At 40.1% G+C, this 15221-nt stretch overlaps 1 protein-coding gene across 3 annotated transcripts in view; it reads right to left on the minus strand.

Moving 5' to 3' along the window:
- CTNNA2 (catenin alpha 2) overlaps positions 1 to 15221 on the minus strand; it is a 1136278-nt gene that overhangs the window by 901389 nt on the left and 219668 nt on the right. For all 3 annotated transcript variants that reach the window (XM_059659311.1, XM_059659308.1, XM_059659310.1), the window contains exon 3: positions 6035 to 6230. In XM_059659311.1, the coding sequence (XP_059515294.1) occupies positions 6035 to 6230 (196 nt within the window). The remainder of the gene's footprint in view (positions 1 to 6034; positions 6231 to 15221) is intronic.

The following is a 15221-nucleotide window of genomic DNA, read 5'->3' on the forward strand; positions in this document are numbered from 1 at the left end:
GCTGGGGAGTTCACACAACTGACACTGACTGGAGTTCCTGTTGGAGCAGCGCATTCCACCAACACCACCTCCCACCACTAAAGTGGGCGGGGAGGGAGGAGGCCACCTGGTCATCAGGAGGCAAAGGTTTAATCTCTTATCAGAGATGTGAGAACACTTCTCTCTCCCTCTATTTATTCTCAGTCCTGTTCTGTCTGTCTCTGCCCACTGGTCCTCAGTTACTCAATACATAGTGATTGCGTAAAGAGATAACAATAATAGAACTAGCTGATATCACTATTTCACTCCATTGTGAGATTGTATCAAAACAAAGAAAAGTCTAAATGAGCAGTGAATGGTTTGAGCAGATCTTTGATTGAGGAAATGGTTCCACCAAGAAGCTACCTCATTTATCTGTCCTTCCTTGTCACTTTGCTCCATGAGGTTCCTCTGAAAGTAGGGTTAGGCCCATGTACCTTTCTGTCTACATCCTGGACTGGCACATCTCAGTAGCGGGGCCATGTCTTAACTTTTTTGATGAAACACTATTATGACTAAACAATTAAACACTATGTACCAGATGGAGAGCGGGCAATCAGAGAAGGTTGGTGACTGAAGATAGGAAACCCCAGCAACAGTTCCATAGCTTCAGAAATAGCACGTGGGGCCATAAGAATGAGATGGCATAAAACCAAATGCTGTTGCATCCTGTTAGATCATTAAATGAATCTGCTAATTGGATAAACATGAAGAACAGTGTCTGTCTTTCAAAGGACAGCTTTTGGATCCACTTCCAATCTCAGAAGATTCATAAAGACAGTATGTGAGCATCCCATTGCTGGCAGATGCTGTTACACACCAAATAAACCAATTAAATAAAAAATTCTTGGACAATAAAGCCTGTTATAAATTACCTTTTTTTTTAGCTGAACCCAAGGAAGGCATAACAGTCAGTAGTATTCAATAAATAAAGTGCTTTAGAAATATATGTGAGACACACACACAGAGATGCCAATACCAGACAAGAAAACATAAAAAAATGCAATAGTGGTCAAATATCAGATATTCCTTGGTCCATTAAAACGACCTCCTGTTTTGTTCAAAATAATTGAGAAAAGTTCATCCAATCTGCTGTGGTTATCATGTTTTCTATAAACCCACCGTTGGGTAATCTTTCCTCCCTACCAGTTTTCTAGATAAAATATGTCCCATCTGACTATATCACCTCATGCCACCCACCTGAGCTTTCTCCTGCTGTATCTACAACTGCTCTCTGCAGTGGTTCCCTCCCTTGATCTATGCTCTGATAATTCTGATTTGAGTTAACAAAATAAGTAAGCAAGCAAGCAAGCAAACAATCATATGCTTTGCTTGTCCTTTACGTTTCACTTATTACTCTTCTATTTCTCTCCTCCCATCTGTGACAATCTTCTGAGTCATGTATTGAGTGCTGCTCACTATGCCAGCCATTGAACCGGGCTTCAGTGATACACAAAATAATTATAACACGCGGTTCCTCATTTGAATCCCACTGTCTGCAGGGGCAACAGAAATACTTGCAGTATATAGTGCAGTGATGACCAAAGAAGGGTACGGTTCCTTTAACTGTGTGCATCCTATCTGTCATTATCTACTCTGTTCTTTCAGCATCTACCTTCTTTCTATGTAGCTATTGTCTCTGCAGCTTTCTGAAAACGTACCTTTTAAATATAATTAATGACACTTTTCTAGCAAAATCCAAGGCGTTTTCTCATTATTCATCCCCTATGCTCTCAGAGGAATTTGACATAATTACAACACATTCTAGAGTCTAGATTGATCACCGTCTCCTTTACACATATTCCCTTGAATTTCAACACTCGGTACACTTGGCTCTCTGGTCACATTTCAGGCTATGTCTTCCCTACCTAATTAATTTCTATTCTACCTTCTCATCTTTTTTGGCCTTTCCTCCAAAAACAAAATCCACAGCCCTCTATTCTTCTCTCTCTCTTTATTGGCAAGCACTCAAAGAAAGCTGTCTCTGAAAGCTTCATTTATCAACTACAGAGACTTCTAAATTTCTGTTTCCCCAAAGTTCTATCCCCTAGCTTTAACCATCTGCTAGGCAGTTCCCCTCATTCATCAATGTTTAAAATCAAGCTGATCCTCTCTTCCCACCCCCATCACCTCTTCAAATACCCCAATTAAGTTGTCCAGGGCCAAAATCACACAATAAAGGTTGACTAGCCTCTTCCCTTCAACAAGTGGCACTTCTTTTATTCCTTTCTGCAGTGCCTGCAATATCGAGTTTTTTTATTTCTGTTCCCATTGCCACAACCCTAATCCTAGATCTTTGAAGTATTTTGTTCTGTTTTTTTCCTCTGCAATATTAAAATAACACCCAAACAATATCTGAGTCCAACCTTTCTCTGAATTTGTCAACTTTCAATGAAGTTGCCAAATTAATCTTTCTAAAATATTACTTCAATAGATGGAAGCCAACCAGCTAACTTACTTCCTTCCTTCCTTCTTTCCTTCCTTCCTTCCTCCCTCCCTTCCTTCCTTCCTTCCTTCCTTCCTTCCTTCCTTCCTTCCTTCCTTCCTTCCTTCTTATTCTTGTTCCTGAACTTTTTCCAATCTGGTCCCTTCGATCATCTTACCATATTAATAACCATGTTTGAATATGAAACTTCTCACTAAATCAGGGCTTCTCTAGCCATTCCCCAATTATCAATGTCATTCTTATCTCTTTAATTTAAAAATAGGTTGCTTAAACCTGAAATGAATACCCCACTATCCTTCACAAATTTTTTAATCAATGTTCAGCTTAAACATTACTTCCTTTGTGCTAATTCCAGCTGTATGTCTTTCTTTTCCAACAACTTGAATTTTAAACTTCGCTATCGACTTGGCTCCCTAGTATATAGGTAACACATGTTCTCTGAGTGCCCACAGAATAACAAGCATCATAAGACAACATCTAGCATTGCAGAATATTATCTTAATACAGAATATCAAGTTGTTTCTTCTACATAAGTATCCTACATAAATACTTGTTTGTTCCTAAGTAGCCTACAAGCACACAAACCTTATACAATGACTACCTGCTATCAATTTCCTAATGTGAAATACTAGTTGACCAACATGGATTGGTAAGTCATCCAAGTGAGGCTGATAGGCAGGGAGTGGATTAGTCCATTTCTTCTTAAATTTCCTGTAAAATGGAGTAACCTAGAGATCTTTTAAAACCTTGATGGCTGGGTCCCACCCCACAGTTTCTGACCTAAATGATAAAGGTTGAGACGTGGACAGGAAGCAGTTGAAACACTTCCCAGGTGAGTCTAATACGCACTAAAGTCTGAGAACCTCTAGTTTAGTCCATAATTCAGAGTGCGTTTTCAACCCAGAAATATCTTGCTGGTAAATATTAAAAAGGTTTTGGCATTCCCTATCCCAAGCTTTCCTTGGCCCAGCATTTCGACATTAAGATCTGGCTGGAATAATCCCCTTTGCATTCCTATTTAGGAGCTTTTCTATGGATGGTTCACTGGCTGCACAACTATTCAGTTGTAGGTTTCTAGGATCACTTACAACTACTATCAACTTTACACCACACTGAGCTATGCAACCCCCTTCTGGGAGACTAGTGGATGCTGATTCAGCTCTCAATCACCCTGAGAGCCTGGATTACTCATTAATATGGGGAGCACTATTGCCGTATGGAGTACAAGTTAGTTACTAAATTATAATTTTTTCCCATTGATTTTTAGAGGGAGTGAAAGGGAAGGGGAAGCAGGGAGAGGAGAGAGAGAGAGAGAGAGAGAGAGAGAGAGAGAGAGAGAGAGAGAGAGAGAGAGAACATCAATATGAAAAGACAAATCTATTGGTTGCCTCCTACACATGCTCCTGCATATGCTCAAATGGGGGCCAGGGAATGAATCTGCAACGCAGATACATGCCCTTGACTTGAATCTAACCTGCGACCCTCTGGTGCGCAGTCTGAAGCTCCAACCACTGAGCCATGCCATCAAGGGTGAAAGTCCACTCTCTTGAGCATGGGATGATTTCACTGTGTACAAATGTGTCAAAACTTATCAAACTATACACTTCAAATGTGTGCAATTTATTATGTCAGTCCACACAAAACACCCCCTCCCACAAAAAAAGAAAGGAAAAACATTATGAAGGCTACAGATTCATTAAAACAAACAGGTAGCCATCTGTAATTCAGAAGGAATACCAGTTTTGAATAGCACTTGAAAACTTGTAAGGTTACACATTGCTGAAAAAACATATGCACAAATATACTCCATCCGCCCTGGATAAAATATGCAAATTTTAACATTTCAAATTAAAGTAACATTTACATTAGTGTAATATAAATGAAATTAACTTCTAGGGGAAATAAGGTGGCCACATGTAGAGAAGGTCATTGTTGGTTTGGAAGGAGGGTTAGTATTTCGAGGGATGAAATATCCAGTTCTGAATTTTAAAATTGATAGGTTTATAAGAAGGAAGGGAAAATAACTTTCATTCATCTATACCTTCATTCATTCAACAAATATTTATTGAAGTTTTATGATTATTAAGCATTGCAAACCACTGACCAGTAAAAGACACGTGGTATGGTCTCTATATTTACTAATCTATACTTTGACAAAGAAGAAAGTTATCAGTAAAGTTAGCCCACAATTATTAAACTACCCTGTGGAAATTGACCATGTAAAGAGCCATGCCGGAAAGGATTCCCTGGGAAGGTGTACTTTGAGCTGAGATATGCAGAATGAGTCGCCTTCAACTGTGTAAAAGGAAACAACATATATAAAGGCCCCAAGGCAGCTAAAACATAGTCCTTTTGATGAACTAAAACAGGAATTGATCCATTTAAGAGGTATTTAGTAGTTAAAATCTATGAGACTTCATAACTAATTGTATTTGGAAAGAGAGAGAAATGACAAGTATAACACCAAGATTTCTGCAATGTGCCACTGGGTACATGGGTGTGGCATTCACCACGGTAAACAATGCAGGAGGGAGGCCAAGCTAGGGAGGTGATTTCTGTTTTGATTTCATGATGCCTTAGAATTCTCAACTAAAGATGCCACATAGATAAATGCTTTGAGAAAGTAGCCTAGGGACCAGTGGTTGCCGGGAGTTAGGGGGAGAGGGCAAGGGAGAGTTTTGCTTAATAGGGATAGAGTTTCAGTGCTGCAAGATGAAAAAGTTCTGGGGATCGGTTACTCAACGATGGGACTATAATTTACACTACTGAAGTGGACACTTAAAAACAGGTAAGCCATACAGTTTATTTTGTGTATCTTATAACACCTAAAAACTTTTTAAGATGGTGAATAAATAGCATTTTAGCTAAATAGATAGCCATGTAATTGATCAATCCATCGATAACCAACTAGCTACATTTTAGAGGAAAGCTGTGACCTGAAAATAGCAATTTTGGAATTATACAAACAATAATTTATTACAGGACTTTATTCCTTTCCTCCTTTCATCCTTATAATCCTGGCATTTGTTGACTCTATCAGCATGAGGTCTCCTTATCCTTTTCTCCCTAAAGACTGAGCAGAGCCCAGAGGCTTGGCTCAGTAGTTGAGAGATGAACCAGGAGGTCAAGGTTCAATTCCTGGCATGGACACATGCTCCAGTTGCAGGCTTGGTCTCCGGTGTGGAGAGTGCAGGAGGCGGCCGATCAGTGATTCACCCTCATCATTGAGGTTTCTATCTCTCTCTCTCTTTCCTTTCCAATCTGAAATTAATAAAAAATATAAAAAAAAAAAAGACTGAGCTGACACAGAGTTTGTTTTCATCTATTGAGAGAAAACAACTGAAGACTTTGAAGCCACAGCAGCTTTGGAGTGTACCTGTGCTGTTCTGGCACAGCAAAAACACCTCCATTTGTCTATGGAGCTAATTCTATCAAAGGTTTAAAAAGACAAGTGAGATAGAGAGGGGGGAAATAAGATGACTCCTTTGAACAAATATGCAATGATTCTAGAGACCACTCCATGGTTTACACATTCACACACACCCTCTGGAACAGTATTCTCCCGCCTACCTTGCTTGCGCACATCTTCCACAGCAGCGATCAGTTCTTCTTTGAGGTCCTGGCTCTCCTTAGCGATCTGTTCCCCCTTTTCCAGGAAGTTCTGAGTGGCTTGCTCTACAGACGCAGCCAGGACGTGGGCTTTCTTTGACCTCCCTTTCTTTTTACCTGATGGGCCTTTGTTGCTGGTGTTCACAAGGGTCGTCACCTTAAATACAAAAGAAAAGCTGTAAGAGGTCTCTGAAAAACTGTCTAGAAATAACATCACCTCATCACTCTAAAATATCCTCTGATGATTAGATTGCGAATGCATATTCCACAGCTTCAACTGAAGGAAAAATGTGGAATTATATGGATTAACACATAAATAAACAGTCCTTTATTTCAAGCAGAAAAACGAGACCATGTGAGTTAAGTAGGAAGAGACTTGCCAGTAGCTCAAAGTTCTCAAAGTTTCCAGTTCCCTGGAGGTTGTGCTTTCACAGATTGGCAAATAGCATTTTTGTTGGAGTAACCAGCTTCAGGGAGGAAAGAAAATAAAACAAAACCTGGAATTGCCTCTGATCACTGACTTGGGAGAACCCGTACCCAGGCCTGGGCGGAAAGGCAGGGCAGAAGTGAATGAGCAGTTAATAAACACTGGGCCATCAATACCAGCACTTATGTGTCACCTATCAAGGACTTCTGAAGATCATCTCTTTTCCTTTTTTTATTGTTGACAGTACTAAAGATGTCCCCCAATTCCCCCCACCTTCGCCCATTCCACCCAGCCTCCCCAACCCCCAAGCCTTCACCGCATTGTTGTCTGTGTCCATGGGCTATACATATAATCATGTACTAGTATGTTCTTTGGCTAATCTCTTCCAGTTCCTACCTTCTCCCTCCCCTCTGAGATCTGTCTGAAGATTATTTCTATTGCTAATCTCATCTTTTGCAAACAAAATGGTTAATTTAATCTGAGGGGATTGAATGATTCCATCTAAACATTTGGTTAACCAGCTAAAACTGTCAGAATTGAAATCAGATTTGCATTATCACTCCTCTTCTAAGAACCATAATCTGGAAACATATTTCAACCGCCAAACTTTTTTCAGTACTACATCTAGGGCTATTTAATTTGCTAACAAAGCTTTTAATATCTTTTAATCAAGTTATCTCCTGTAGAATTCCGGACCTTTATTCTCTCCCATGGAGAAGTTTGGGAGGAAAGTGAATGCAATGGTTCCTCATTCTATTCAGCAAAAGTTGCTAGTCATCATTCCCCCTGCATTTTTTTATCAGTTTTATAAGCATGTGGTTTATTTTCCTTGATATTTGTCCTGCTTAGCAGACAGATTTTATTGGAGGTTATCAAAAAAGCTAGTCCATAGAAAAGTGCTAAATGTTGTAGTTTCTGCGGTTACTCCAAATCCAAGAGCAAGCCAAGTAATTATTAGACAAAATCACAATTAATGTCCAGTCAATTTATGAGGCATGAGACCACATCAGAGGAAGAAACATAGTGAATAAATGTGAACTAAGATGATGAATACAGGTAGAACCAATACTTAAGAAGTGGTTGATACAGAGTCTGGAGTCTTCGTAGTCAGCTTTTGATTGATAATTAGATGCAATGAATTGAAGGACTCTATAAGGACATTTAAGTACAATTACTACACACACAAAGAGAACTGTAAGGTCACTGTGAATAAGAGTGTCAGATAATGGTAGTGAGCTGTCAAATGCATATGCAGTCAGTAAGTAACACTTTATAGACTTTTCAGTCCCACCCATAAAGAGGAAACCATCAGAAGAAAGGCAGCCTGTGGAAAAGTCGCTTTTCTGGGGTGCAAGACTGTTCTCAGCAGTGAGGGTTTACTCTAGCACAGGCACACAGCACTCTTCCAAGAGCTTCAACTACCCAAACTGCCAACACCTGGAAACATACGCCCTCTGAGGAAGCACAGCAAACAGCTCAACACTCTTTTCTTAAATAGAGTTTTTAAATAGTTTTCTTTTAATTGAATATATTTGACATACAACATTGTCTAAATTTAAGATGTACAATGGGTGAATTTGAAATATTTATGTATTGTAATACAGTTGCTGCTGTAGTGATGTTGAGCACCTCTATCATATTCCATAATTACAGTATACAGCTGTTGTCTACATTCATCATACTGTGCATTAGAAAATATTCCCATTCTCACTGATAACTGATTTATGCTCATTTTATACATAATCCTAAGAAGTTTGGGGACCTACGTTTTTAGTCTTCTCAAACTAGAAAAAATATAAATTGGGGAGGGAGTTGTTAACTGTAGGCATGTTGACTGTTTTAAGGAGTAGAAGCTGATAGCAAATCTACGAAAATACTTAGTGACTATACCATGAGTTCATTTTTGTAAAGGCAAACGGAATTCAATTCTGTAACCTCATGTTACATTACTGTACTAAGCACTGTTTAGGTAATGCACATAATCACAAGTCGATGTACAATGTCAGTTACATGGAAAAATAAACAAACATAAAACATTAACAGGCAGTTGCTCAGAAAAATGTGATTACTTTCAAATGAAACAAATCAATTCAATCTTCTTCTAGTAAAAGCTTTCATTTACTCATGGATGGAAGAATATGATGTATGAAAGGGAAATAAAGGGAAATGACGGGGCTCCATAAGTGCTCATGCCCTAATCAGTTTAGGACAGTGGTTCTCAACCTTCTGGCCCTTTAAATACAGTTCCTCATGTTGTGACTCAACCATAAAATTATTTTCGTTGCTACTTCATAACTGTAATGTTGCTACTGTTATGAATTGTAATGTAAATATCTGATATGCAGGATGGTCTTAGGTGACCCCTTTGAAAGGGTGGTTTGACCGCCAAAGGAGTCGCGACCCACTGGTTGAGAACCACTGGTTTAGGATAAAGAAATACCTGTGGACTCTCCTCATTGCTTATCAGTGTTTTGTTGGAAGACAAAGTCAACAACTTGCAGTAGCCCTGCCTCCCCCATCGGAGGTTTTGCTTTCCATGGTTTCAGTTATCCACGCTCAACAAGTCCAAAAATATTAAACGGGAAATTCCAGAAATAAACAATTCATCAGGTTAAATGAATGTCCTTCTAGTAGCATGATGAAATTCCAGCTGCCCTGTTCTGTGCTGCAGGGATGTGAACCATCCCTCTGTCCAGCGTATCCACATCGTATATGCTCCCCACCCTCTGGTTACTGAGTAGCCCTCTGGGTTTATCAGATCAATGATATGGCAGTGCTTGTGTTCAAGTAATACTTATTTTACTTAATGCACATTCACATAAATTATTCTATTTTATTATAGCTATAGACATTAATCTCTTATTGTGACTAATTTATATTCAACTTTATCACAGGTATGTCTGCATAGGAAAAAACATAGTCTATATAGGGTTTGGTACTATCCATTGGGGGTTTGGAACATATACCCCTTGAATAAAAGAGGACTTTTTATATGTAACAAAGAGAAAGAAAACATAAATATTACAAAGGCAGGCACTATATAATGTCATTACTTATAGAGAATATGATTCTAGCAAGAAGATATAAAAGTATTAAAAGTTAAACAATTTGAACTACTATAAAAAGAAGAATGAGGTGGCTAACTTCTAGATAAACAAGAAAAATCTAATAGATCAGCAGTAACCAATGAAAAATCTAGTTTTCAATATCATATTCACAATAACCATCCATTGATATTATCAGAGATAAACATAACACAAAATATAGAATATTCTATGCAGAAAATTATCAAAGAAATTTAAGGAGAAATATAGAAAACAATTTAAATAATAAAGAGCCATACCAATGACCTCTAGAGGTTACAGGTATCTTTGTGTAAGGTTAGACATTCAGACTAACATTAGGTCTTAGGTAGATGGTACGTAAAGATTTTTAAGTGTTTATCTCAATTTGTTAGTAGCCTTTTAACTTATTGCTATCCTGTTGAAATTCCTGCTTGGATGCTATATGCCTCTTCCTTTCACAAGCAGGCTCTCTTTCTAATCCCCACACCAACTTTCACCCAAGGCCTGAGTCATTCAAGAGCCACACACACTCCTTTCCACTCTAACAATTTGGGAGCACACCTTGTGTGCAGTAGGACAAAAAGAAAGAAAGGAAGAAGTTCCAGCAAAAGAGACAATGGGTAATAACGTTGAAATGGACATGATGTTTTCCATGATGTTTTCTAAGCCAGTAAGAAGACCAGTCCTACTTGAAAAGAAGGCTGTATATGAAAGCTATAGGAAGTAAGGTTAGATAGATGAGGTAGAACAAAACTTTGAAATTCTCTGAAAAAATATAGTATATGTAGGGTTTGGTACTATCCAAGCTAAGGATTTTAGATTTTATTAGTCACTGCCAATTTTTTTAAAGAAAAGCCTATATTAAAGTCCATTTTCTTTTTCCATTCATTTCTCAACCCACTAAATTTTGCTTTTACCCCCACACCTCCTATAGCAGTGCCTTCTTAAACTGATATCTCACTAAGGTACTTAATAAGTTGTCAAGATCAAATTAGTTTGATCTTATAACACTCTCCCACATTTAGTGCCATTGACTCAATTATCCTTCCTCCTAGAAATATCTCCTAGCTAATTCTCTTAGTAATAAACTTCCTTCTCCAAACGCTTATAGCCACAAAAGGACATTATCTACCATCAAACTTACTTTTCTCTGTACCCATTTGTATCTTGCTCCCTCCTATGCCAGGAAAGGCATTCTGATACCACTACCCCTTTAACTAATCTTCTGATCACATCCTCCAGAACTGGGTTGCACTGGCTATGCCAACTCCTCTTCTAATCTTGAAAATCCCCCTCTGTAGGCTCCTCAACCTCAGCTTAAAAGGATACTTGACTTCTTTCTAGCTCCACTTCAAATATTTCTTCAATGTGTCTCCCTCTCATCAAAAAAGAGAAGTCACAGAGCTCATAGATAAGAGTATAAGTGGTCAAGGGACTGGACCAGGGGTTCATAATGATGGTCCCTATGAACCTTGGCCAATGAAAGACTTCAGCAATAGCCAGAGGATAGGCATTTTGTTTTCCTATGTGGATGGTGTGATCTGAATATAAACATGTGAGACACAGGCTGGTGTAGACTGCTCATCAGTTAATGTCATTCTCGCACAAAAGTAGTAAGACAGTGTCTGATACAATTTAATTCTTTTATTTTTCTTGCAATGTGTATTATTATAAGAAAATTTATCTGACCATGACTCTTCTACTTGATCAGTGCTCTGCTTCCAGGACAACAATAGGCATAGAATATGTATTTTTTTCCAAAGCAATAAACAGTAGTGAGGGCAACGGGGAACTTTGTCTTGGCAGCTCTGTCACATCTGCCCAGAGCCAGCAATGGTATCATTGGTCTAAATATCACCCATATAGCAGTCAGTCAAAAGTGAGTTCTGGAGACATCATTGTCACCTGGGGCTTGTTAGAAATATAGACTCCCAGGCCCCACTCTAGACCTACTAAAAAAGAATCTGCATTTTTCACAAGATTCCTAGATAATTTGTATGCACATTTTAATTTCAGAAGCTCTGAATTCTAGGACAGTGATCATCAGATTTTATCATGCCTAAGAACCACCTAATGTCTCCTAGAAGGCAAATTTCCACATCTTACAGTGCTCCTGTTCAGGTAGGTCTGGAGTAGGGCCTTTTGTACTCATCACACAGAATCCTATATAATAAAAGGGTAATATGCAAACTGACCCTAACAGCAGAACCACTGGGAATGACTGGTCACTATGACACACACTGACCACCAGGGGGCAGACACTCAATGCAGGAGCTGCCCTCTGGTGGTCAGTGTGCTCCCACAGGGGGAGCTCTGCTCAGCCACAAGCCAGGCTGATGGCTGCCAGTACAGCGGTGGTGGTGGGAACCTCTCCAGCCTCCTCAGCAGCACTAAGGACATCCGACTGCAGCTTAGGCCTGCTCCCTGCTGGCAAGTGGACATCCCCCGAGGGCTGCTGTGCTGCCAGAGGAATGTCTGACTGCCAGCTTGGGCCCGGCCCCCCAGGGAGCGGGCCTAAACCAGCAGGTGGACATCCTCCGAGGGGTCCCAGGCTGCAAGAGGGCATAGGCCGGGCTGAGGGACTCCCCCGAGTGCACAAATTTTTGTGCACCGGGCCTCTAGTTATATATATATGTATGTATATGTGTGTGTGTGTATATATACATATGAGAGAGAGAGAGAGAGAGAGAGAGAGAGAGAGATAGAGAGAGAGAGAGACATATAGATACATAGATATATAGATATATAGATATATGTGTATATACTAGTGGCCCGGTACATGAAATTCATGCATATTAAAAGGAAATTAATTAGAGGAAATAGTTTAATATTGTTATTTGCCCTTTTCCATAATAGAAGTGTCAGATATAAAAGAAAATTAGTAAAATGTATATGAAAATCACCCTCCTGTCAGAGTCTGGGGCACGGCTTAGGACCCAGAGTCAAGTCCCTACCCACCCCCACATGCTTAGAAATTGTAGGAGACCCAGACCCAGCCAGCCCCATTGGGCGAGACCCAGACCCGGCCAGCCCCACCCCATCAAGCCCCTCCGGGTGGGAGGCACATCCTCAGGTCCCCAAGCCCAGTGCCAGGTGGGGGGGGGTGCAGCCTCAGGTTCCCCGTCAAGCCCCACTGGGCAGGGGGTGCAGCCTCAGGTCCCCTGCCGCAGCCTCAGATCCCCCAGCCCGGTGCCGGGGCAGGGAGCATGACCTCAGGTCCCTTGTCAAGCCCCGCCAGGCAGGAGGTACAGCCAGAGGTCCCCCAGACTGGTGCCAGCCTGAGGTTCCCCGCTCCAGGCAGACACCATGAAGCCTCAGTTCCCTGCTGTTTGGTCGTTACATGACGGCATCCCAACCAATCTCATATTATCCTATTATTAGATAGATACTAAAGGCCCGGTGCACAAAAATTCGTGAACTGGGGTAGGTCCCTCAGCTCAGCCTGCCCCCTCTCACAGTCTGAGAGCCCTCAGGGGATGTCATACTGACAGCTTGGGCCCAGCCCCCCTAAGCCGCAGTCTGGCCTCCCTCTGCAGGAGCCGACCAGGCCATTCAGGGGAAGGTGCCACCCCCATCACCCCGCTGCTGCTGCTGCCACTGCCAGCTGCTGTGGTTACTGGCCCTCCTCGGCCCTTGCAGCCACCACAGATGTCTGCTGTCCTCAGCCCTTGCAGCAGCTGTGGCTTTGTCCAGAAGGACATCCAGAAGACGTCTGGTCTATCCGGTCTAATTAGCATATTACCCTTTTATTAGTGTGTGTGTGTGTGTGTGTGTGTGTGTGTGTGTGTGTGTGTGTATATATATATATATATATATATATATATATATATATATATATATTATAGACTTTACTTTCAGAAATAGCAGTTCAGTTGAAGGAAAAGAAAGAGACAGAGAAATTACTTCAACAAATAAACTCTTTCTCTTATTTTAGTAGCCAGAACTTGTTGGTGAGTTGATCATCTGACTCTTGGTTGGAAGGCCACCTCTACTATTAAGAAATCACAAGGAATTCAGAAAAGTGAGAGCATAGAGATGAGAACGCTGAGAACAAAGCAATTACTTGATCTCCAGAAAATCAATGAAAGGAAACCAAGAGCCAAAAACAAAAACAAGTCGGGCATCATTTTGCACAATTCACTCAGTTTACAGATGAGAGTAGTAAGGCTGTGAATTCTATTGTTGGCATTGTTCTGAAGTATTTCATTTGTCATAATCACTCAATTAATATTAGATAGGGCTTTGATTACTGTGCAGCCTAAAAAAAGCAAGAGCTTAGTGAGGTGAATATTTGAAAAAATATGATCAAAAGCAAGTTATTTATTCCCGGAGGAATTGAAGAATCTAAAAGAGACCTGAATTTCCCCTGGTTAGCCATTGCTATAAAGAAAGCATACACAGTGTGCTGCATTTATGTTATTATTTTTTGTAGACAAACTTTAACTCTTAAATAATTCTACAAGACAAAACTTCTCACTCAGTTGCTTTGTTATACATTTCCGAAATACTTTATCTTAAACAATATAATACCAGCAAGTAGAAGTCAGAAAGTAACCCCAAAGTATATATTCTATGATTAGGTGTTGATGTATTTTTATGGTCAAGATAAGTAGCTAGTTGTACATATATTGTTATTTTTTTCCAGGCTAAAATCTATGTGGTTGTGATTTATAGAGCAGATCAGTTGAGTCATTCAAACTTATTTCCTAGGAAGTACCTTGATATTGTCTGTGAGCCAAGATGAAAGAGGGTGTCCCTCTCTTTAGGCAAATGTTCTTCAGAAGAAACTCAATTTCCCTTAGAGGATGTTAAACTAACACATTCTCCACTCTCTGTGAAGGCATGCTGTTTCATATGCCAATAACAGCACAGGGGAGTCCCACTTCTCAACCTCCAAGGGATACAGTATAGATTCACCGCCATCCGAACACTTGTCTGAGAGAAACAGCATTTAGCTTGCTTGAAGGGAGTTCAGTTCATTTCTCTCCCCCACCTATTATAAAATCTCAACCACACTAAGTTAAAGCATATTAGCAAAGAGACATGCTATTCTATCTGGTGGAAGCATTTGGGATATTTTTTCCCACCAAGAGTATCTTGAATTTATTTTTAAACTTTATTTTCATTGTTGGCACTATTACAGATGTTCTTATCCGCGCCCCCCCCCCCCATTTTTCCCACCTGCACCTACCCGCCCCCCTTCCCTCTGGCCATCACCACACTGGTGTCTGTGTCTACGGGTTATGCATACATGACTTTGGTTAATCCTTTCACCCTCTTTCATCCAGTCCAGCCTCCCCCCTTACATTCTACAGTGTTCCTCAATGGAGGGAATACTATCACTCAGAGTTTTAGGAAGCTCACTGTGTACAGTCTGAGCTTATTGGTAAGATGTCATTCTTCACATTATATAGAGAATTTATGTGTGACTTCACAAATCATACACAAGAACATTGAAGCTTCTCCTTAGAAACTGATTTCATTTTATGGACATTGAATTGAGTAATAAATTAATGTTTCCTTTTTACACTGACATCAAAAAGTTGAATCCAAAGGTGTGGTCCCTGCTGTAAGCATATGATTCAGTAATAATAATTACTGCATTAGTCCCAACCTTTACTCCTTATCAGTACTCATATTTATTTGGCTTTTTTAA

This window comes from Myotis daubentonii, chromosome 12 (assembly GCF_963259705.1).
Source record: "Myotis daubentonii chromosome 12, mMyoDau2.1, whole genome shotgun sequence".
NCBI lineage: Eukaryota > Metazoa > Chordata > Mammalia > Chiroptera > Vespertilionidae > Myotis > Myotis daubentonii.